Below are 25,438 nucleotides of genomic sequence, written 5' to 3'. Positions count from 1 at the left end.
CAATCACAAAAGACAACAGCCGAAGGCAAGGACTGAATTTAGTAGAGACTAAATACAACTCTCACTCTTTGAGGTAGTGTAGTTAGATTGAGGCACATTGGCAAAGCAGAGTGCAAGTCTTGAATTGCACTTCCTGTGTCATACTAGGTCTGAGGGGACATACATTGTGCATGTCTAAAGGGCCCATCCCTGTGCCCAGGTACTAAACACATAATACGTCAGTGCTCTCAAGGATGACAGTAAGTCAAACTCCCTCCCCCAATATCTCCTACTCCATAGATCTGATGGCTCTTAAGCAGCAATAATCTCTGTAGTTTCGAGGACTTACGCATTTAGACTTTCAGTCTAATTCCTTATACTGAGATTGTTTAAAAAAAATCTCTTCTGAAAGCAAATACTCTTTAATGTAAATATGAAAAGCTACTGGGCGAGTGGCTGTAAACTTACACCTAGAGACAGAAATATTACAAATATTAAAAGAAAAGGAACTCATTCCACTAAAAAGAAAGACACAAAATTAAGTTTGCAAATATTATTCCATGATGTTGACTTGCTTATGCTTCTTCAAAAAAAAGTTCCATTTAAGAACAGAACTTGCTACACAGTGGCCACTCCTCCTTCTAAACACAGGGGCTTAGTTCACATAGAGAGCTGCTGTTCTTATTTGTGGCCATTAATGCAAACACCTAAAGATTGTTGTAAGCAAACCTTGGCATAGTGCCCAATAGGCACTGGGTTAGGATAAAAGGGGTAAAAAACAAGGGTGATGTCGTGCTAGGAGTCTACTACAGGCCACCTAACCAGGTGGAAGAGGTGGATGAGGCTTTTATTAAACAACTAACAAAATCATCCAAAGCCCAAGATTTGGTGGTGATGGGGGACTTCAACTATCCAGATACATGTTGGGAAAATAACACGGCGGGGCATAGACTAACCAATAAGTTCCTGGACTGCATTGCAGACAACTTTTTATTTCAGAAGGTTGAGAAAGCTACTGGGGGGAAGCTGTTCTAGACTTGATTTTAACAAATAGAGAGGAACTCGTTGAGAATTTGAAAGTAGAAGGAAGCTTGGGTGAAAGTGATCATGAAATCCTAGAGTTTGCAATTCTAAGAAAGGGTAGAAGGGAGTACAGCAAAATAGAGACAATGGATTTCAGGAAGGCGGATTCTGGTAAACTCAGAGAGCTGATAAGTAAGGTCCCATGGGAATCAAGACTGAGGGGAAAAACAACTGAGGAGAGTTGGCAGTTTTTCAAAGGGACACTATTAAGGGCCCAAAAGCAAGCTATTCTGATGGGTAGGAAAGATAGAAAATGTGGCAAAAGACCACCTTGGCTTAACCACGAGATCTTGCATGACCTACAAAATAAAAAGGAGTCATATAAAAAATGGAAACTAGGTCAGATTACAAAGGATGAATACTGGCAAACAACACTGGAACGCAGAGGCAAGATTAGAAAGGCAAAGGCACAAAATGAGCTCAAACTAGCTATGGGAATAAAGGGAAACAAGAAGACTTTTTATCAATACATAGAAGCAAGAGGAAGACCAAGGACAGGGTAGGCCCACTGCTCAGTGAGGAGGGAGAAACAGTAACAGGAAACTTGGAAATGGCAGAGATGCTTAATGACTTCTTTGTTTCGGTTTTCACTGAGAAGTCTGAAGGAATGTCTAACATAGTGAATGCTTATGGGAAGGGGGTAGGCTTAGAAGAGAAAATAAAAAAGAGCAAGTTAAAAATCACTTAGAAAAGTTAGATGCCTGCAAGTCACCAGGGCCTGATGAAATGCATCCTAGAATACTCAAGGAGTTAATAGAGGAGGTATCTGAGCCTCTAGCTATTATCTTTGGAAAGTCACGGGAGACGGGAGAGATTCCAGAAGACTGGAAAAGGGCAAATATAGTGCCCATCTATAAAAAGGGAAATAAAAACAACCCAGGAAACTACTGACCAGTTAGTTTAACTTCTGTGCCAGGGAAGATAATGGAGCAAGTAATTAAAGAAATCATCTGCAAACACTTGGAAGGTGGTAAGGTGATAGGGAATAGCCAACATGGATTTGTAAAGAACAAATAGTGTCAAACCAATCTGAGCTTTCTTTGATAGGATAACGAGTCTTGTGGATAAGGGAGAAGCGGTGGATGTGGTATACCTAGACTTTAGTAAGGCATTTGATATGGTCTCGCATGATAGCCTTATTGATAAGCTAGGCAAATACAATTTAGATGGGGCTACTATAAGATGGATGCATAACTGGCTGGATAACTGTACTCAGAGAGTAGTTATTAATGGCTCCCAATCCTGCTGGAAAGGTATAACAAGTGTGGTTCCGCAGGAGTCTGTTTTGGGACCGGCTCTGTTCAATATCTTTATCAATGACTTAGATGTTGGCATAGAAAGTACGCTTATTAAGTTTGCAGACGATACAAAACTGGGAGGGATTGCAATTGCTTTGGAGGACAGGGATAAAATTCAAAATGATCTGGACAAATTGGAGAAATGGTCTGAGGTAAACCGGATGAAGTTCAATAAAGACAAATGCAAAGTGCTCCACTTAGGAAGGAACAATCAGTTTCACATACACAGAATGGGAAGAGACTGTCTAGGAAGGCGTATGACAGAAAGAGATCTAGGGCTCATAGTGGACCACAAGCTAAATATGAGTCAACGGTGTGATACTGTTGCAAAAAAAGCAAACGTGATTCTGGGATGCATTAACAGGTGTGTTGTAAACAAGACACGAGAAGTCACTCTTCCGCTTTACTCTGCGCTGGTTAGGCCTCAGCTGGAGTATTGTGTCCAGTTCTGGGCACCGCATTTCAAGAAAGATGTGGAGAAATTGGAGAGGGTCCAGAGAAGAGCAACAAGAATGATTAAAGGTCTTGAGAACATGACCTGTGAAGGAAGGCTGAAAGAATTGGGTTTATTTAGTTTGGAAAAGAGAAGACTGAGAGGGGACATGATAGCAGTTTTCAGGTATCTAAAAGGGTGTCATCAGGAGGAGGGAGAAAACTTGTTCACCTTAGCCTCTAATGACAGAACAAGAAGCAATGGGCTTAAACTGCAGCAAGGAAGATTTAGGTTGGACATTAGGAAAAAGTTCCTAACTGTCAGGGTAGTTAAACACTTGAATAAATTGCCTAGGGAGGTTGTGGAATCTCCATCTCTGGAGATATTTCAGAGTAGGTTAGATAAATGTCTATCAGGGATGGTCTAGACAGTATCTGGTCCTGCCATGACGGCAGGGGACTGGACTTGATGACCTCTCGAGATCCCTTCCAGTCCTAGAGTCTATGAATCTGTGAATAGTACACTTCTGTTTAGAGAAGGAGATGGATAGTGAAAATAACGACCATTCTCTACAAACACACAGTTGTGGCATTTAAAACCTAAGAGATTTTTTGTCCACAAGAACTCTGATGGTGGTGATCCTTTGAGATGGACTACCTTAAGACTCAAAACTTACATTTTCGTAATTACTAGATTCTGATCAGTTAAGTCTGTACAGAAATATTCCCCTCCCTTCTATGTTCTCTCCCTACTGATGTCCTTCAATGTTCTCAGCTCCCTCCCTTCGTATGCTCAGTAGGGAAAGGAAGCACTACAACTGAGCAACCTGTTTTGTATGAGGAGATATAAAGAGCTATAAAGAGGAGAAGATGAATATTCCATCGCTCATGACTGTGTCTCAATGATTTACCAGAAATTCAAAGCGGCAGACCATCAGTAAGCCCAGCCTACAATTACCTTGTATTCCTGAAAAAATAAATATATATTGATTTTATGATGTAGAAAGATTTGGAATATAAAACGTGAGGCTGTATTCAACAGGGGCATTTACTCTCCTCATATGCCCATTATTGTCAAGATGCTTCCCACATGAATTTAAGTGCTGAGTTAGACATTTATTATGTTTATCCTCAAACATAGACTTACCTGTAGGGTGACTGTACTGACGTTGCAACTGTAGGCATAGCAGTTGCTGTAAGCATTTTTGTAGCTCTTGTAACAGCATGTGTTAATGTTGGACCACCAAGTGCTGAACTGGCTGCCTAGAATTTAAGATGCACCAATGTAAAACAGCATTTCTACTGTATTACTTATTCTGAAGTGATGAAATTATATGAAAACTATTAGAGCTCTTCCTAGTTAGGCAATAGGAAAGATTACAAAATTTAACTACATTCTGAGGTTTTCTACATCCATTACATTGCAGAAATAGTGTCACAGAGGAGAAAAATCTTAAGTCCTCAATAAAGCTGATTTTCAAGTTCAAAATAATTTAACAAGCATCTTTACCATAATTCAATAGTCTAGTCTCCACATAATATACCGTTTGCACTGTGATTTGAAGTTCAAACATCTTCAGCTAAAATGCAGAAGCTTGTGGATTCTCCTCTATAGACCTTCAATTTCAGATTAGCAATATTTTGGGAGAGAGCATAGGATTGCATTCTCTAGTTTTTGAAAAGCAAGTTTTTTGTAACAGCTTCAATTCTGCAAGTAAAACAACACTGTAGACAGAAAGGGCTTTAGGAACATGAACAAATGTTATCTGCCACTTACCTCTAATCTTGTATAACAATCAGCAATGAATTTCTTGTGCAGCGACACTGAATCCTGAAGGTATGAAGGACAGGTATATTAGCACTTTAAAAATAATTTCATGAGAATAAAATGGGCAACAACAAGTTTAAATAAACGTAATATCTTACAACTTCCAGAGTATTAGACCTCTTCGTATTGGTCGAATATCTTTCTTGGTAACAGACTATACTTACCTTTTTCAATCTAGGATTTAGATTAATATAGCTGTAATTTATGATCAACTGAATGGCCTCATTAGCAATTTCTTCATCAGGTGATTCCATTGCTATTTTCCAAATAAAATCCATCCCTATTAACTCCAGTTTTTCTACATTCTGTTCAAAAGAAAATACATTAGTAAAATACAATTTGACTTTGTTACATGTTATAAGCATGTATAATCATAAAATCACGTTTGTTTTATATCTGCTGGAAAAGTAACTTTTGGCTAAAGTCTTAGAAGCTGTATTTTTCAGTGTGTTGTCAACGCTACAAAAATGTTTATACAATATGAACTAAATTTATATAATTTCAAATCTACATAAATCAGTGGAAATTTTAAGTGTAACCCACTTTGTCTACATATGGACAAATAATGACTTCTACAGAAAACAGTTCACCAAGCAATGGAATAATGATGAATTCAAAGATAATTTTAAGAGTTCAACAATCATACAAAACATAATTTATTTTACACAGATAAGTCAAAAGAGCAACAAATCATAGGCTAAAATGCTCATCAAGTGGCACATACTGGGTTAACGTACTTCACAACAGGTCCATGAGCACCATAGGTAAGTCTGAGGTAAATTAACAGTCCCTGACAATAAGCAGATCCAGATGTATACTGAAACTTATTTTTTGCCATATAATTTTATTTTAAAAAGCAGTGCAAGATCATACCAAAGTTAAAAATAATTACAACTTAATTACTATTTAAATTTACTAAACATATCTCTTCTAAATAGGTACACAAATAACTAAACATACAATAGGTTTTTTCTTTAGGCATCAGCGAAACAAGTTACACACACTAGAATTTCATTTGCTCATTAACAATGAAAAGGAAAACTGGAATTAGTCTTTCAAGTTTCATGACATTATTGCGTTCCAACGCAAAATCTTTTACATCAACTTTCAGCATTCATGAAAATCCCACCCTTAATTTCTCAAGGTAAAACGCAAGAATTTGTAATGAAAATACTAAAAGGACCTGAGGTATTTTAGTACAGATATGACCATATCAAATGGCTGGCTGGCTTTTTTTAAAATAAGGACCTGTTCCCCAGATCTCATGTGCCGTTCTTAGGAATGAAACTGCAAAAACACTTACCAACTGAGTTCCTTGTCGTTTTAGTCGATGATCACATAGATTCACATTCTCAAAGAATGTCTTAAATAAACTAAAACCTGTATGTAAAAATCATGAAAGATTTTATTTAGAATAAATTCCTGTTTTTATTAAAACAGGACATTAAATACACAAGAATAAAGGATACTTTTAATAGCAATTAAAAACTTAGAATCATGGAAAAAGACCTCTTATTGTGTTAGTTTTTTAGACCTATGAAGAGCTTTAAAAACGAAGTTTAATGTTTTATTAGAAAGCAACTATCTAGTATTTGGGTATATATTTACTCCTCTGACCTGGTGACCAAAAACATTTTCATACCATTCATAGTAATTTCATATGACTCCAGTTTGAGAATTTTCTCTTTGAAAAGCTGCTGTTGTATGTCACTCTCCAGATCATGTTGTCCTTTTGTAAACCACTCAAAGCACATCTGTGAACGAGTACAGGTGTATAAGTGTATATGGTCCATATTTTGAAGATCAGACAATGTTTTTTAATACATCAACACTGCTTTTTTAAATTACTTCAGATACTATAGTGACGAGTGCATAAAAAGCTTAGATAAAAGACTTGTCTTGAAAAGGCAAGATAGTCAAAACATTCAGTAGTCTGTAATCATCTGAAGTTCACTGCTGTTACATAATACATAGTAATGCTGTGTGCATCAGCATAACTCAGATAGTAATAGACTTTCTTCTGGAGCAGAAGGTTCAGATTCCACACCAAGACTCAGGTTCTTACATATTACACAAGCCTGCAGTGCTGCATTAGGGTACCAGGCATTATTACTAATGCCATCTATTGCATAAAACATTAAGTGAAGGTTCTTCATTTATGACATCCCTGGCTGTTCAGATGGAAGTTACAGCTCAAAGAGCAGATAACTTTCATCTAGTCTCCTGATCAACATTCCCTTTCAACTAAACAGGTCTCAATGTCCAAGGCAGTATGCCATTTATAGTTAAACACATAATAGCTGCTCCATTTGCCTACACCGTCCTTGCACTAACGGGATCGAATACATTAGTGCTTTGTAAGGCATTTGAAGACACTGACTGAGAGAAACATTATAAACAATTTATTTTCTATACATGCATTCCAGTCATGAGCTATTAAATTCCTTTCCCGTCTCCAGATGTTGATCTCTTGGGTTTCTTACCTCTCGATCTAACTCACAAACATCTTGACCCGTCACAAGACATTCCCAGATTTCCCTGGCACGATTCCAACCCAAATAGAGGGTGGCTTCTTGCAGAAAAAATGCCAGAAATTTTAAATGCGCCTCTAAGTACTGAAAAGAGAACAACAAAACTGAGTGTCATCTTTCCAAAAGAGAACTTAAAATTAGAAATACAACGTTTTGGTTTTTTTTTTTAACATTTTGCAAAGTGTGAAGAACCAAAAACTGACTGATCCTGCAATGAACTCCATGTAGACAGAGCAGGGCCTGCAATTATAATTTCTAATTTTCACTGTTTTAAACAAAAGACCTCATTTCAGGCATCTTTTCTGAAAACACTCAGGTTGCTCTCGATCGCCGTAATAGTAACTAGCCTGAGCCACCACCTGGCATAAAAAGGAGATCTAAGGTGCAATACATTGTGCTGCGAGTGCTCTGTGGATATATGAATCCATATACTAACAGAAAAATATTTTTGGCTTTAAGTAGTCGGTACCAAATTCAGCCATTTAAAATATGCCACAAGTTTTAATATAGAGAGGCTACCCCACCATTTAATTTAACAGTTAAGTAATAAAGCTCAATATATTAGAAAACAGTGTAATTTTGGAGGGAGGAAATGCAGCATATATAGATACAGTGTACATTAAGTGTCCGATATTTTACATTGTCTAGCCGTCTGTGTTCAGCTGACCATGGCTTTTTTGGGGTGATTTGTAACATGGTTCATCTGACAATTTCTAGTAACTAACATCAGAAAGCAGTGTTCAGTACCTCCCGGTAAGTGTATCGGCCATCCACTAACGTTGTTCCAACTAGTCCACCAGGACCTGCTACAGATGCAGCCAATCGATGACATGCTATTAGGCTTCCTGTCACCAGTTTCACGATTTCAAAATTTTTCTTCAAATCTTGTATAATGCTCTTGGCAGAAACATCGAGAAAGACAGTGTAAGAAATGAAGCACCACAACAGGCACACTTAGAGGTTTTGCATTTTAATGGGAATTTTTTTTTTTTTTAAATGAGAATGGTGGAGTTTTTCAGCACTATCAAAACTGTCACAAAGGAGTCCTGAAGGTTCACCTTCATCCTTCCCATTTACAAAGCATCCTACAGAGCAACTGCTTTCAGCATCTGACTATGTAGCACTGCACAGCACTACATGCAAAGCCAAACATTTCCACTCAAAGCTGGCATAACGCAAAGCACAACTTGGTAGTAGACTGGAGTCATTTCTATTTTTGAAAGGTCATAACTGATTTTATTATTTCAGTCAAAAGGCAACAAAAAACAACCTCTTCCCTTAAATTTGTCAATCAGGTTCACTTATGGTTAGCAATGGCACAAAGATAACATGAGCCAATTCAGGTATGTCAGAAGAGATAAGCTTATCCACATATAATGGACAACACAGAGTATTAAGGAATTACCATTGTAAAACTATACTGTTAAGATACTACCAATATATTAAACTTCTCAATTCAAATAGTGCCTTAAATTAAAACCATATTTTTAACTTAAACTTTGTTATAAGAGCTGAAGTTTGATGGATGTAACTTTGCTTTCAAAAATATTTTAGCAAGTGCCTTACCTTATCTTGCTTTTGGTACGTTTGTTTAATAAACGAACGTGTGATTTCATGGAGCTGACGTAAAGCTGGTACCACCCAAACAAATTGGGGATTATGATGTTGGGATGACTAGTAATAACAGAAGTTAAAATAATTACACACATGTTCATGCTCAACAATACTATAATTGTTTCTTGTAAGAGAATCCTAGAAATCTATTCATCATCATCCATTCCCCAGCTTCAGGATAATAATTTTCTTTCATAAATCTGCAGTCACTAGTCCTTGGTTTCTCTTCACTGACGGTCTGTTTTAGCTTTCACAATTACATCAGATAGCTGAGGAAGGAGATGGCTAGCTGACTGCAAGTAAGATGGAGATGCAAACCAAGTTTAGAGGGCAAATGTAACCAAATACAGCTACTCAATGAAAGACCAGGTTGGGGAGGTGGTGAGAGGAGTCAGGCAAAACAGAACTTAAAAATTATTTAAAATACCACCAAGGGATTCAGAGCCAAGGGGGAATCAGCAGTTATCTCAATGAGACATTTTAGGGTCACGAGGAGCCCTCTGATAAGATATTTAAACTCAGTTTTGCAAGAGAACTTAAAGTTTGATCCTGCAAGGTGCTGAGTACCTCTGTCAGAAGCATTCAGCACTTTGTAGGACTGAACCCTTGGGGGTGGGGAGGAGGGTTATTTTCAATAAAGTCTGACATTAGAAGCTGGCACACCAAATTCTGTTTGGGAAAGAAGCATCTTGATTCTAGATTAGATGCTAACAATCAATGCTACATTCTCAGCTGCTTGTTCATGTCAGAAAGAAAGCTACACTGAAGACCTTTCCATACCTTTGACAGTGCTGTCAATATTCTCTCAAATGTTGTTTTAATTTCTCCTTGTTTATGGTGGGGGTAGATAGGTAAATATTGCATTTGTAAAACTAGCTTAAAACTACATATTATCAAAGCCTTAGATGGAGGCACTGCAACAGGGAGCAGTAAGAAAAAAAACTGTTACAGAAGGATGCCTTGGAATAAATTGGAGGCGTTTCTAGTAAGAACAGGAAAGAGACGTGAACAACAGATACAGAATAGTCTGGATTTCAAACAAACATTCCCCCTAGTGCAGACAGCTTGAGATCTGCATTTGATTTTTAGAGAAAAAGCAAGAATGCAAGGTACCTTGGCACCTAAGGAATATCTGTTGTACCAAAAAAAAAAAAAAAAAAAAAAAAAAAAAAAACCCAAAACCCCAAAAACAAACAAAAAAAATAACCAAAAAAACCAAAAACAAACCACAAAACAAAACAAAAAACCCAAACCCCAACTCTTGGATGATGTTGGAAAAACAGAAAGGCTAGTTTAAGTTTAGTTTAGCACAAGAGAGGGCAACCGAAGTAACAAGCCATTTCCTTTATAATGGCACATCTTGGACTACAGAACAAGGACAGGTGCATTCTTGCAGGCCTATAGAAAGATCATTATTATATGGGCACATCTGTAAATAGAATGGGAAATCCTTTAAGCTATGTGCCATGAATTTCACATGGTCAAAGCCCTCTCCCCTCAAAAACATGCTGCTGCCCAGGAGACATCTGAGCAAATTCAGCTACAAAATGGGTTCTTATGCCAGAAGACATTTTTCATGCCTGTTTCTTTAAATAAAGGACATTTTGCGACTCGTCTAACAGACGAATCAGAAAACATGATTTTCTCTTTCAATTGTTTAAAACAAGGCAAGAGACTTACTAGGAGTCTCACGGTAAACAAGCTGGCTCACATAAAATCTCCCTCTCTCAGATTCTCCCAAGGTACAAGCTTACAGAGGCAACAAGTGTCCAATTCCATGTAATTTGAAAGAAGTGTCGATACTGCCCAAGCCACTCTTTAGAGAATATACCATTTTGGGGAAAAAATGTAATTCTACAGAGAAACGAACCCTTTTAATATCTTCTATGCATTTGATGATGTAGCTCCTTTTGATTGCTTCCTTCACTGCATAAGCATCACTAAGAATTGTCAGATGTTCCTCCAAGGCCTGCTGAATTAGACCACAGGGTAATGTTGGAAGATGAGCCAGTTCCCAAAGCACCTCTAGGACCTTCAAGAACAGCATAAATGGTCAGGGACAATAGTAATTACAAAAGAGATGCAATTCTGTTCTTTATCTTAACAATGGAGGATTTTATTTCTCATGCCTTTCCGGTGGTTGTCTCAATGCGCGCTTCCCGACCAATGCGTCCTATCAGGCTCAACAGTTTTTGTCGCACTCTGTCACTCTCAGTCTCCCAGCTCTGCAGGACAAAGACACAGAATTTCTATTACAGCAGCAAATATGTAATAAAAATGCAAAGTTTCATATTAATTGATTCCAGCTATGGCCTGTTTTACTGTGATTTCACCAATTAATAAATGGACACGGTTTCAACATGTGCCACTGCCAGCTTCACTAGAATGCGAACTGAGTTTTGTTAATAGGAGATCTAATTCACCAAACACTTCCAAAAATTTATCACAAGTGGCTAGAGGCAATAATGAAATCTTTGCTTGAATATACTTTAGCAGTAAGAACACCTAACATGGTTAAAACCTGAGTTAAAAGATTAAAATCGACAGCACAACGGGAGCTGAGTTATTTAAAATAAATATTTTAATCTTCTCAAAGTCATATTATAGGTTTTAAAAAAAATTGTATTTAGAAATGTTACTTGTAGACTAGATGCTCAAATATATTAACATTCCTGTTTTAGTAAGAAATTTAAATTCAGATAAAGATTTACCTTCTGAATAAGAACAAACAGATGATTAAGTTGATCGGAGCTGAATTTCACAGCAGCTGCAGCAATAATAGTATGTATGTTTTCAATCACAGTGGATGATTGTCCTGACTAAATAAGAGGGGAGGAAATGAGACAACAACTGGTTCTTTGCAAGGAGGAGAAAATCAAGACTGTGCACATGTAATATCCTTCAGATATCTGAGCAACAATGACTTTAAAATGAGTATTGACACATCTCATGGAAAGAGAATAATTTAGAGAATCATTCTAAAACAAGACAGGACAGTACTCTCAATCTGCCAAACCCCCAAAGGTGGTTGAAATACTGTCCAAAAATAAGCAGTTCATATTTGTGAGAAAAGTGCTATGTTAATTGAAAATATTCTGGGCAGATACTGTAGGGCAGGAGTAACTGACCTTAAATTAACTGCTCACTCTTTCAGAAGTATTTTCTATTTCAGTGTTTAACCATTTTAAGAAATAGGAAAAGCTGTGGCAACACTGGTGTTTGCAGGATTTCCACATCCTAGTGGCCACCATTACAGACTTTTGATTGCGTCAATTAAGGTAGGATGGTGGAACCCATAGAAGCAGAACGAGGAACCACAACATCCATCAGTCTGCTGAATGTACAGCTGTCAGTTTACTGCTTGTCAAGATGTTCAGTCTAAAATTACATATGGAAATACTTTTAACATTTAAGCAGGAAGGTATTGATGCTATCTGCAGTTGTCTGGCACTACTGCACACAGCATTGACAGATCTTTCCTCTTTTCTCCATACATACATCCATTTTCCAAAGCTATTCAGGGAAGTTATGCGCATATATAGAAATGTTTTTTCTGCTTATGAACATTAAGGCCCTGATTCCTGCACCTCTAGAAAGCCTCACTGAAGCCCCTGGGATTCCCTCATGAGGAAAATCATCACAATCCTTGAATCTCACATAGCCTTCAAACACTCACCAGCAATATAAATAAGCAGCTTTCCATAAACACTTCTCCCACCCCAGTCATCAATCTATACAACCCAGTGAGTGCTTGACAGATGAAGTGGGCTTTGCACAGTGACCAGAAAGTTACCAGATCCAGGCTCTGGGGGATACAGGAGTGGAAGTAGTAAAATCCAGAATCAAGGGTTCTCTCAGAAAATATCTTGTCAACTGCTCAGTCCCATGTACAGTGGGGGTGTTGCAGCTAAAGCACTTCCATTGATTACAATGGTGGCAGTATCTGCGACTCCTGTACTAGAACTTTCCATCGCATTACATGGGAACACAGAATGAGCATGGGAAGCTTTCACAAGATTGGGGGAAAAAAATGAAAATTGAACTCAGTGACCTGTAGGTTTCTACCATTATGAGAACAGAGTGCTGTTAATTTAAAATTTGGCTTGGGGATCCCAGCTCCAAACACGTAACCCTGATAAACCTAAACTGCATGGTGTCATCCTGGTTTGATGCTGCATGAAAAAGTGGAGCCTAAACCTTCACTCTATACCAGCTGCGGTGGGGAAATCAAATTTTTTTTATGCCTCCCAGAACACATTTAATCACTCCCTGTGTCCTCTTTTCTGTGCATCTTTCTGCATCTCTCTAGATCTGAAACCCACCCTAACTAGGTTTACTATGCTTCCATCCCTTCCTCAACATCATGCTTCTTCCAGGTGTCCTATACACTCTAGTCATCCTCCCAAATGACCATGAAGTAATAAATAACATGAGCATGACATCAAATGAGGCCCATTGCTAAACTGCACCATGCGCACCCTTGCTTCTTGGTGTATACCACCCTCTCCATTTACAATGTACACACCCCAGGGCACACTGAGAAACAAGCACAGATATGAGCAGCTTGTCCAAGATCAGAGCAAGTTAGTAGCAGAGCTAGGTACAGAAACCAAAACTCATGCTAGTCTTTAGTGTTCTAACCACTAAGCTACGCTTCGCCCTAAAATAAAGTAAAATAGGAAAGAGGAGATTTGGGCCAGAATATGGGTGCATCCCAGAAGGCAACATGAGGAAGTTCCTACATTCAGAAGATAGGGTTTATATCTGAGAAAATCAAATATCAAGTTGAATGAGAGAGACAAGGCAGGTGATGTGGAAGGGACAAGCTTTTGAGAGTCAGAGATCTTCCTGAGATCTGGACAATGACATGAAAATCATTCAAATAAAGTGTCCTGTTTGACTGCAGCCAAACAGTAGTTATACTGAATCATAAAAAAAAAAATCTTTGTATTACGATTTTACGAAGTAAAAAACCCATCAATACTGAATGTACCAATACACAGCAGATTAATCAATCCAAAGCAAGAAGTGGGGGAAGCCCAGTTAAGATTTTCCTATTAAAAACAAAATGCCAATAGTTGGAGTGCCTTCTATGCAAGCTCCAAGAGTCTTCAAGTTCAGTAGTGTACAGAAATGTTACTCTTCAGGCAGAGATGACGCACTCAATCTTGAAGGAAATGAGGGGTGGGATGTGGGGGGAAAAACCAGCTGTTTCATGTGTGCAGCATCTTTAAAATGCTGCGTTGACTTGTCCACATCTGAGGCGATGTGCTGTGTCAGCAGCTACCATTAAAAAAAGCCTAGGAAACTTCACATCAATAGCATCCGTACAGGATGTGAAAACAGACCAATAACATAACACTAATCTGAATACACTGTAGTGCACTGACCAGCCAAGCTATCAACAACTTCTTTACATTACACACTGGGAATTTTGAACAGAACTTGTTTGCTAAATAGGAAATTTATATTCTTCTGTTCCTTGTGGCCTTCATAAATCAGTCTTGTTTCTTACTAAGAATACTATACTGTTTCTTAGAATAATTGTTGTTCTCTGAATAAGATTGATGGTCTTGATGCACTATTAATTTTTTTAAAAAGTAACATACATAGCCTATCTAGAAAGGCCTTGGCATACAAAATTGAACTTTTTGAAATACAGGAGGGTGATGCATAGGGAGGAAAATTTTCTGGATGTGACGTCTTCAGGTATGAGAGTAGGGTCTCCCTTAAATATGCCTGTTCCCAACCCAAAGTCTAGTTAAAATCTAAGTCTTCCACCAACATTACACAGTTTTTACGTTCAGGGTACTCTGTTTACATACTCAATAGCCCCACCATCATACTTAGACTCTTTTCAGGAAGAAGTGATACAAAGCCTCTCAATACAAAACCCACGTCACAAACAGGCCAGCAGGAAGACAAAATATTACAGCTGAGCTCAGAATAAGTGCCAGATGAATCATGTCAATGTCACAGCTTCACTGAGCAAAAGAGACTTGCTATTATCCCCAACCCTACTGTAGATTTATACAAGGTGTCCAAAAAGCTTACATAACTATTTAAAACAAAATATAAAGGCTAAATTGTTTCTGTGTCGACTACAACTTTGCACTAGCAGTTAAATTTCAGACCAAGCAGTTTTGGTTGAGGATAGAGCTTTCAAACAGCAGTTTGCATTAAGCATTTGAGAATCATTTTCTACACATTGATTAATGTGAGTGTATAATAAGACTAACAGATTGTTGTCAATGTAATAGAGTAGAAAATGTTACGAGGCAATTAATAGAATTTGAGCTCCCTCTATTCAAAGTCAGATAGAGTTGGATTCAGATTCATACCTTCATCCAAGAAAATTAAAACACTAAAGTATGGTCAGAGGCTAATATAATGTTTCATCTCTTATTTTAAAATCAATGTTTTTTCATAGACTCTAGGACTGGAAGGGACCGAGAGGTCATCGAGTCCAGTCCCCTGCCGTCATGGCAGGACCAAATACTGTCTAGACCATCCTTGATAGACATTTTTCTAACCTACTCTTAAATATCTCCAGAGATGGAGATTCCACAACCTCCCTAGGCAATTTATTCAAGTGTTTAACTACCCTGACAGTTAGGAACTTTTTCCTAATGTCCAACCTAAATCTTCCTTGCTGCAGTTTAAGCCCATTGCTTCTTGTTCTGTCATTAGAGGCTAAGGTGAACAAGTTTTCTCCCTCCTCCTGACGACACCCTTTTAGATACCCGAAAACTGCTATCATGTCCCCTCTCAGTCTTCTCTTTTCCAAACTAAATAAACCCAACTCTTTCAGCCTTCCTTCACAGGTCATGTTCTCAAGACCTTTAATCATTCTTATTGCTCTTCTCTGGACCCTCTCCAATTTCTCCACATCTTTCTTGAAATGCGGTGCCTAAAACTGGACACAATACTCCAGTTGAGGCCTAACCAGCGCAGAGTAGAGCGGAAGAATGACTTCTCGTGTCTTGTTTACAACACACCTGTTAATGCATCCCAGAATCACGTTTGCTTTTTTTGCAACAGTATCACACCGTTGACTCATATTTAGCTTGTGGCCCACTATGAGCCCTAGATCTCTTTCTGTCATACGCCTTCCTAGACAGTCTCTTCCCATTCTGTGTATGTGAAACTGATTGTTCCTTCCTAAGTGGAGCACTTTGCATTTGTCTTTATTGAACTTCATCCGGTTTACCTCAGACCACTTCTCCAATTTGTCCAGATCATTTTGAATTTTATCCCTGTCCTCCAAAGCAGTTGCAATCCCTCCCAGTTTGGTATCGTCCGCAAACTTAATAAGTGTACTTTCTATGCCAACATCTAAGTCATTGATTAAGATATTGAACAGAGCCGGTCCCAAAACAGACTCCTGCGGAACCACACTTGTTATACCTTTCCAGCAGGATTGGGAGCCATTAATAACTACTCTCTGAGTATGGTTATCCAGCCAGTTATGCACCCACCTTATAGTAGCCCCATCTAAATTGTATTTGCCTAGTTTATTGATAAGGATATCATGCGAGACCGTATCAAATGCCTTACTAAAGTCTAGGTATACCACATCCACCGCTTCTCCCTTATCCACAAGACTCGTTATCCTATCAAAGAAAGCTATCAGATTGGTTTGACATGATTTGTTCTTTACAAATCCATGCTGGCTATTCCTTATCACCTTACCACCTTCCAAATGTTTGCAGATGATTTCTTTAATTACTTGCTCCATTATCTTCCCTGGCACAGAAGTTAAACTAACTAGTCTGTAGTTTCCTGGGTTGTTTGCCCTTTTTATAGATGGGCACTATATTTGCCCTCTTCCAGTTTTCTGGAATCTCTCCCGTCTCCCATGGCTTTCCAAAGATAATAGCTAGAGGCTCAGATACCTCCTCTATTAACTCCTTGAGTATTCTAGGATGCATTTCATCAGGCCCTGGTGACTTGCAGGCATCTAACTTTTCTAAGTGATTTTTAACTTGCTTTTTTTTTTTTTACTTTATCTTCTAAACCTACCCCCTTCCCATAAGCATTCACTATGTTAGACATTCCTTCAGACTTCTCAGTGAAAACCGAAACAAAGAAGTCATTAAGTATCTCTGCCATTTCCAAGTTTCCTGTTACTGTTTCTCCCTCCTCACTGAGCAGTGGGCCTACCCTGTCCTTGGTCTTCCTCTTGCTTCTAATGTATTGATAAAAAGTCTTCTTGTTTCCCTTTATTCCCATAGCTAGTTTGAGCTCATTTTGTGCCTTTGCCTTTCTAATCTTGCCCCTGCGTTCCAGTGTTGTTTGCCTATATTCATCCTTTGTAATCTGACCTAGATTCCATTTTTTATATGACTCCTTTTTGTTTTGTAGGTCATGCAAGATCTCGTGGCTAAGCCAAGGTGGTCTTTTGCCACATTTTCTATCTTTCCTACCCACTGGAATAGCTTGCTTTTGGGCCCTTAATAGCATCCCTTTGAAAAACTGCCAACTCTCCTCAGTTGTTTTTCCCCTCAGTCTTGATTCCCATGGGACCTTACCTATCAGCTCTCTGAGCTTACCAAATCCGCCTTCCTGAAATCCATTGTCTCTATTTTGCTGTACTCCCTTCTACCCTTTCTTAGAATTGCAAACTCTAGGATTTCATGATCACTTTCACCCAAGCTTCCTTCTACTTTCAAATTCTCAACGAGTTCCTCCCTATTTGTTAAAATCAAGTCTAGAACAGCTTCCCCCCAGTAGCTTTCTCAACCTTCTGAAATAAAAAGTTGTCTGCAATGCAGTCCAGGAACTTATTGGATAGTCTGTGCCCCACGGTGTTATTTTCCCAACATATATCTGGATAGTTGAAGTCCCCCATCACCGCCAAATCTTGGGCTTTGGATGATTTTGTTAGTTGTTTAAAAAAAGCCTCATCCACCTCTTCCACCTGTTTAGGTGGCCTGTAGTATACTCCTAGCATGACATCACCCTTGTTTTTTACCCCTTTTATCCTAACCCAGAGACTCTCAACACTTCCGTCTCCTATGTCCATCTCCACCTCAGTTCAAGTGTGTACATTTTTAATATATAAGGTAACACCTCCTCCCTTTTTCCCCTGTCTATCCTTCCTGAGCAAACTATACCCATCCACACCAACACTCCAATCATGTGTATTATCCCACCAAGTTTCAGTGATGCCAACATTGTCATAGTTGTATTTATTTATTAGCACTTCCAGTTCTTCCTGCTTATTACCCATACTTCTCACATTTGTATATAGGCATCTAAGATACTGGTTTGACCTTGCCTCCCAGTTTTGCCCTGACCCTCCTTTCTCTCTGCCATTATAGCCCACGCTCCCTCTTGTTTCCGACCCATCTCCCAGGTCTTCATGTTTTTGTAACCCCCTTACACTCACTATAAAAGCATAAAAAAGGTATCAATGAGAAGCCTATTTAATTTATGTGAATGTTTTGAGAGGTAAACGGAATACCTGACTAAGTGGTAAGGGTGCATGGGAAATAGGGAGAAGGGGTTTATTTGGTTTAGACTGTAACATTTTCAGTACCTCACAATCCCCTCAACTGCCTTTTGTGACCCCCCCCCCCCACCTCCAAAGTCAAGACCCACTGGTTGAGAAACACTGAGCTAGAACAAGGAGTGCAACCTTGAAGGTAGAGATGTTTATAAAGAAATAAAGATTAACACAGGTACAAAATAAACAGCAATCTAAACTTGTTTAGTTGAAGGCAGTAGTTACAATAGTAAACGACTGGAAAATGTGTACATGTTAAGGTGTTCTTTCCCAAAAGCATTTTTGCTGTCAGGGCCATGGTGCTCATGAGGTAAGTGAAATACTAACGCCCACGGCTGAAAACTGAATGTAAGGAGTCTACACTGATATTTAAGTCCATTAATAATGTACACCATGATTCCCATAGGGAATGAACAAAGTAATGTGATCCAGTAAATAAATGGACAGCTAGATTTTCACTATTTTCAAAGTTAGGTGCCTAAATTTAGGCACTTAAGTTTGAAAATGCTGGACTGTTTTTTTTAATGATACATAAAATAGAAAATCCTTAAGCTTACCTGTATTCTCCAAATTTTAGTGAGCTCATCCAAAGACAATTTACTGCCCAGCAGTTCAATAATTCCCTTTATGCGGTCACAGTACTGTGCTTGGTCTATATTACCTAATCGAACAAACGGACAGCTAAATTAGAAACTGTGAATAATATCATAAAAATGAATAATTTAACACAAGTCATAGCAAGAAACTTGGTACTTTATTTCAAAGGAAAAGTATCAATTTGAAAAGTCATTTCCATCTGAAAATTCTGTGTCTGCTACTATTACAGGCAATTCTTAAGATTACTAAGAGAGAAAAATCAAAGAAATACCCACCATTTCTCTATTTTTTCAGCTTGTTTTCTTTATGTAATTGATACATATCGCATCTAGTCAGTTTCAGTGCTTTGAAAAAGCTCACATCCTCCCCTACACTCAGCAAGTAGTAACCTATAATACCAGCAAAGCTAAAAGTGCAACCGAAGAGGCATCGGACGACAAAAAGGAAACAAGTGTGCTTCAGTATGCGCGGTGGTGGGATTCTCAGAACCCTTCTAAATAATCAAAACACTGTAGAAAAACCCAAGCACTTTATAAAGGGCCCTATCAGAAAACAGTTTTAAAAAGTCCAGTTGACAGTTCCTTGAAGCCTATGACATTCAAAGTTCACAGTGTAAAAACAACTGGTAAAAAAGCTTACCTTCTAGTGCAATTGATAGAACAGAGTTTTCTACTAGCCAGTTTAATAATCGGTCTGTATCTATCGCATTCTTTACAGATTTGGATACAGTGCTGTCTTCTATTAATTTGGTTACCTATAAATCACAGAATGTTAAAACTATTGCTGTACTCTATAGGTTCATCTCTCTCTCTCATACATACACACACAAGCACGCGCGCGCACACACACACACGTTCATTTACAAGGTTCACTCTCCTGCAAAGCCCAAAGTAGTACAAGCCCCAGGAGAATATAACAATACACTGCCGAAGGCCAGTTACAGTCTTAAAAAGAGAAAAGCCTGCTGGGTACCATTATTACACCAATTCTGTCACAGACAGGAGGGCCCTCTTGTACCACAAACTTCTTTAGATTTACTAAAATTTTATTATTGCAGAACAGGTTTCTTTTTGTGGCTCTCAAATTAGTTCCCTATCTCCATGGTAGTAAACCATTACACTTCAGCTCAGTCTAGTGATAAAGGTGACCAAAGTACAAGTTCTGGATGAAGCCCAAAATGATGCATTTATGTAATTTCACGAGGAATGTGATACACTTATATCCAGGACCCAAGATTAATGATAAACATATTGGTGCTACTGATTTCAAATGACAATTGAGAAATATTTAATATATCCCAGAAACAAGAACTGAACCAAGAAAGCCTTCAAATACATTTAATTTGGTAGGCTTTTAAAAAAGCAATTTCTTGGAGTACTAAGATATACCAACATTGGAAATGAGGACTGAATGACTAAATTTGCATACTGTAAGTGACATCTGGAGAGGCTGAATTTAGAGTTTTATTTTTTTATGCAGTCCCACATGAGGAATAAAACGTTTGCTAGCTCAGCACAGCCTTTGGGATACACTTAAGATTTAGCTTACTATGAAATACCCATGAATGGCCTAGGCATGGCAGAGACTGCTGCTCACAAATACAGCTGAAACAATAGTCCTTAGAGAACGTTGATATGACTTGGACTCTTTCCAAGGAAACCACAACCCTTGCATCCACTGCTAACTTGCAAAAATAATTCTTGTTAGACTGACTTCCTTTGTTCTTTACTTGGAATTAAGACATCCTTAAGGCCACATGATTGGCACAAAACCACCCTGCCACCTTTGCCTTTCAGACATTACTGTTGGTATAGCAAGAATAGCCTTTCATACTCAAACAAAAATTCAAACTTACTTCTTTGAGGGAATTCATTTTTGCACTGAAGTGGGGAGATTTTAACATGCGCAACAAAATGTCCAATCGTAGATCATCCACCACAGTTACCAGGTCAGGTTGGAAGCGCATACACAGTAGCTTTATAGCAGACAGGAGTTCGGGGATACTAACCAGCCTCTGTTAAAAAAATTTTTTTTTAGTAATGGCTATACAGATTTTTAGACATTTTATTTTAAGCATAAGTTCTGTCATGTTTTAGACTTGGATAATAGACACAAAGGGTAATAATAGTGAGCTGGTGAAGGCTGCTTGATCTATAATCCACAATACTTTGTCTTTCTGTGAACATCTGTAGAAGTTTAGGGGTAAGGAAGAAACTTCTGCTGAAAGTTAAACATGTTAAAATGTTTAATTTGTAAGATATATATATTCACGTCTATCACTATTCTTTAAGTGCATAAACAATAACATTTCCAACACATCACGATGACTATGTCTACACCATGCACCTTGCAGTGGCACTGCTGTCCTGCTACAGCCATGCTGCTGTAATGTACACAGTGTAGCCACTCTTTTCTGTGAGCAGGAGAGAGAGCTCTCCTGCCGACAAAATAAAACCACCGCCAACGAAGAGCAGTAGTTTTGTTGGCAGGAGAGCATCTCCCGCCAACAAAGCACTGTTCATAGCATTGCTTTTCATCAGTAGGTCATGGGAGTGATTTTCTCAAGCCCTTGACTGACAAAAGTTTTACTCTCAATTTCAGTGCAGACATAACCTAAAATGATCTTAACAAAAAAGACACTATAAAGACTCATTAGAAATAAAGGACAAATTCAGCACAATGTAGAACAAAAAAAGTCAGATGATGTTGACATCTAATGATCTCCTCTGATAAAGATCAGCAAACTCGTTTGGAAACAATATAATATTTGTACCTGTAAACAGTAATGCCATTTTCTACTTGCTACAGCCAACGCAGAGCAAAGCAGCCATGAAGGCCTTGGATTTTTAAAGGTATTTAGACTCTGCTCACCTAACTGACTTAGGCTTCCAAGTCACTTTTGAAAATGAGACCTAGAGCTCCTAAGTAAGTTAGACATTGCAACACTCAGCTGAGAAATGCCTCTGTACCTTTAAAAATCTAGGCTATAGAGCCTAATGCTGCAAGGTACTAGGCACCTTAAAGTCAACTAGAATAGAGGGTGTTAGGCACCTTGCATGACTGGAACCAGGTAAACTTGCTGGATAAATATGAGGGGGAAGACTTTTTAGACAGGAAGGTCTAACACTGAATAAGATTTTAGAGTGGGTCCTGGTAAGTACAGCCAACCCACTAGCACAGTTTCCTATTACAAACATTCTCAGTCTAAATTTAGCTCAAGTGATACTTTCCAAACAGAAACTAGTATAATTTGTTCTCAAGTTATGACAGTTTAGCACTTTTGACATTTACAGTAGTTTCTACGTGTATATTTGATATAATCAGAATGTTACCTTGTCTTTTAGGTCCTTCTCTTCCACATTCTGTACATATTTAATCATTTTATGAATGACTGGATCCAGCATGGGCTAAGGAATTTGAGAAAATACAGGGACAATCATTTTTTATTTTCCAGAGTCAAGTTACTTGGAAGAAAATGAAACAATCGCTTCTCTCTCTAAAAAGGCCAAAACAACTTAAGATCGCAATGAAGTAATACAAAGGAAGAAGCCAACATTTCCCAGATAAACTAACAGCAGCTTGTACCATAAAAGTATCTAGTAAAGAGATCTAATCTTTTCAACACACAAACACTTGCTATACATACAATCAAGTCAACTTGACATCTAGTGGCTTCCTATCAGCCTCTCTTCTCAATAGTGACCCAAAACCCCCCAAACCAGCTGCAATATTCCCAGCAAGCAGTTTGCCTAACAGCCAGAACTTGTGTTGCTTTCTCTCTGAAGGCTATGAATAGTGTATTGCCAGCAGCTAGAAATGACCACACAGCTCTTTCTATGCAAACACGTTTATTCTTAAGGTAAAAGTATTACAGAAAAAACCAAAAACAATAAATAGATTTAAACATACTAGGAGTCACCCACAAGTCTTACAGGACTATAGTAGGCCTAAGTGTTTCCAACTCTTTTGCAAGAGCTGGGGCCTCATGTTTCTTGGATCAGAAAGAAGGTCCTGAGTCAGTTTAAATCCAGCCTTTTTATCCCAAAAAGCCCTTTCTTTGGCTGGTTGTCTCTGGAAAACCCAGTCTGAACTAGTACATATGCCAACCACTCCAGGGTGTGGTATTTCTCTTGATTGTTCAGTCTCAGTGACTTACCTTAATCGTCCTCACTGTTTTTAGGTCTTAGAAGAGCTCTGGTAGTCCTCCTCCATTGAGAAGAACACAATCATACATAAGCCATTCATAAATTTAATACAATGGCCCCTAAAGATACTGCATGGGGTTGCAATATCTGCCATAATTTTAGCAAAGGTATGTGGATCACAGATGTTTTTCTCTCCAGCAATGTATTTTCCAACTCATGCTCACATACCCACCCTAGATCTCAGTCACAAAGCTAGGAGTCCAGACCAAGCGGTGCTCATTGGGGTAAATTCTTGTCACATCTGTTTTACCCTGAGATAGCTCAACTGACTGCAAAGGAGTTGCTTCTGATTTACACTGATGAAGATCAGGAGATTCAGGATTACTGTCCCCAGCAAATATGGGGATGTGAATATGGATGTTCACGTAGTGAGAAACCCTTCTACTCTATATAAACCAAGACGTTAGGTTGAGATTTTCAACTGACTTTGAAAAATCTCATCCCTAGACTATACAGTTGTAATTAAAAATGGCATTTCTACTCTCTTGGGTAACAAATGGCACATGTGGTCTCCTTGTTCTGGGTAGCTCTGCACCACTGTAATATGCAGAAATTTCTCTAATGCATGCAACATTCTTTCAGCCCTAGTTTGTGGAGAAAGTATGTTGAGAAAGCTTTTTCAAAAAAGTTTTCAAAAATTGACATATCTGAACTCGTTGGCTATTAGCCATGTGTTGTGAAAGGCAACTTATTTCCCCACCCCACCTTCACTTGTGAATGCATCTAAAAATTGTTATTTGCACATTTTACTGCCCAAAAAAAAAAAAAAAAAGTGTCACTCAACCAATATTAGCCTATGCAAAACAACTACCCTGCACTCTAAACCAGACATGTTTAAGAGGGTTTCAAAATTAACCACCACTTTGATACTAAGTCAGTGATAAACTAATTCAGTTTTCCATGTTAAGTTTCTGATTCTCATGCCAAACTTAAGTACCAGTAGTGTTGCCTTCTGGATGCCATTTTTTAAGAGATCCATTTTAACACAGAAAAATTAATACAAAACTCAAGGGAGCAATATAGCTGTGTGATTCGAAGTTCATTTTTCTACTTTCTGAAATTAACTCATAAAAATGGTGGTTTTACCTGCACCACAGAAGAGTTGAGATACTCTGCACACACCCCCAATGGCTGAACTAATGCAGAGACTGCCTGGAAGAAAGATAGTAGATATTTAGGCGCAGACACAGTAATCCCTTTTAAGACTGATGATCAAATTCTTTAAAACACAGGTGAAGATTAACAAGCAGCATGTATCATACATCCCAATTATCCTCCCATTGCCTAAAATTTTGCTTCAGCATTGAAGGGACTTCTTGCTATGATGGACAACACGCAGTCCAAGGAACAGATTTAAAATAATGGTATGCATTAAGTATTGCATCTCTTGCTTGCTAACACAAAGGACCTTCTCGACTTTCAGTGGTTTTGGTCATTTTATGGTTCTGTTCTTAGAGTCTGTTCATGGTCTGTTTTGGTCCAATGCAAGAGCCAATAAAGGCTTTGATGGCTCACTCTGTAGCACTGTAGAGTACAAATGCATGTTCTTTGGTGGACAGCCACAAGAGAGAATTTCTTTCCCCAAATCCAACATTCATCTTCTTCATGAATCCTATCACTATCTGCCAGACTGCTTCAACAGAAAGTGAATTTCTGTGTAGGACCCAGTGCTGAAGAATGTTCATTATGCAGATCAGTCACACAAGAATTTTCCTTCATATATGGAATGAAAAAAAACTTGAGATCCAAGGTTTCCAAATTTTATCTATTTTCAAGCAGAGTGAAGGAAATTCACTTGCCATTATGACATATCAAGACCAATTTCCTCCTGAGAAGAGGCAATGACTTACATAATAGTGAGTGTCTCACTATAAACAACAGCCTGTAAGTTAAGTGTCCCTAGTCAAAAATCACTTTCTTAAGAAAGGAGTTACTAATAAGTTAAGAGGAGAGAATCTATAGCAATGCCTAAGTTTAACGAGAAACTCCCCCTCTGTCATATCTGCATATAAACTACTTGCCTCTCCTTAATAAGTGTGTGTGTGGGGGGGAGAAGTAATCAACCCACTAAAAGAAAATAGCATTTTCCAGATTTGTAGTTCAACTGCAGGTGATGAACAAGTTATTACTTTACAGACAATTAACATTTGAAATAATGTGCTTCCTCTCAGTATTCTGGTTTTCAGACATGGTTATTTAGATTTGAAATCTGTTATAGCTGAGTCTTCTAAATTATATTCAACACCAAACAGTGATAGGCGTTATGAACCTAAGACCCCTTATAGTTTATGTAGTAATTAAATATGTCAAATTTTGATGCAGTAGTTAACATATTTAGAGTTATTCAGTGCATAGATTCCAAG

The 25,438-nt window shown here is 38.2% G+C and overlaps 1 protein-coding gene across 1 annotated transcript in view; it reads right to left on the bottom strand.

Moving 5' to 3' along the window:
• Positions 1–25,438, bottom strand: part of USP24 (ubiquitin specific peptidase 24) — a 118,870-nt gene that overhangs the window by 56,999 nt on the left and 36,433 nt on the right. The window contains exons 8-23 of the mRNA XM_030574173.1: positions 24,162–24,227; positions 22,203–22,277; positions 20,726–20,884; positions 19,510–19,624; positions 18,831–18,934; positions 11,477–11,584; positions 10,895–10,990; positions 10,636–10,797; positions 8,718–8,825; positions 7,899–8,048; positions 7,104–7,235; positions 6,263–6,374; positions 5,924–6,000; positions 4,785–4,925; positions 4,570–4,623; positions 3,940–4,055 (exon numbers count right to left, since the gene is read on the bottom strand). Of these exons, the coding sequence (XP_030430033.1) occupies positions 3,940–4,055; positions 4,570–4,623; positions 4,785–4,925; positions 5,924–6,000; positions 6,263–6,374; positions 7,104–7,235; positions 7,899–8,048; positions 8,718–8,825; positions 10,636–10,797; positions 10,895–10,990; positions 11,477–11,584; positions 18,831–18,934; positions 19,510–19,624; positions 20,726–20,884; positions 22,203–22,277; positions 24,162–24,227 (1,775 nt within the window). The remainder of the gene's footprint in view (positions 1–3,939; positions 4,056–4,569; positions 4,624–4,784; positions 4,926–5,923; positions 6,001–6,262; positions 6,375–7,103; positions 7,236–7,898; positions 8,049–8,717; positions 8,826–10,635; positions 10,798–10,894; positions 10,991–11,476; positions 11,585–18,830; positions 18,935–19,509; positions 19,625–20,725; positions 20,885–22,202; positions 22,278–24,161; positions 24,228–25,438) is intronic.

Source organism: Gopherus evgoodei, chromosome 8 (assembly GCF_007399415.2).
Source record: "Gopherus evgoodei ecotype Sinaloan lineage chromosome 8, rGopEvg1_v1.p, whole genome shotgun sequence".
Lineage (NCBI taxonomy): Eukaryota > Metazoa > Chordata > Testudines > Testudinidae > Gopherus > Gopherus evgoodei.
The sequence above is the reverse complement of the archived record's forward strand: the minus strand, read 5'-3'. Positions and strand labels throughout refer to the sequence as shown.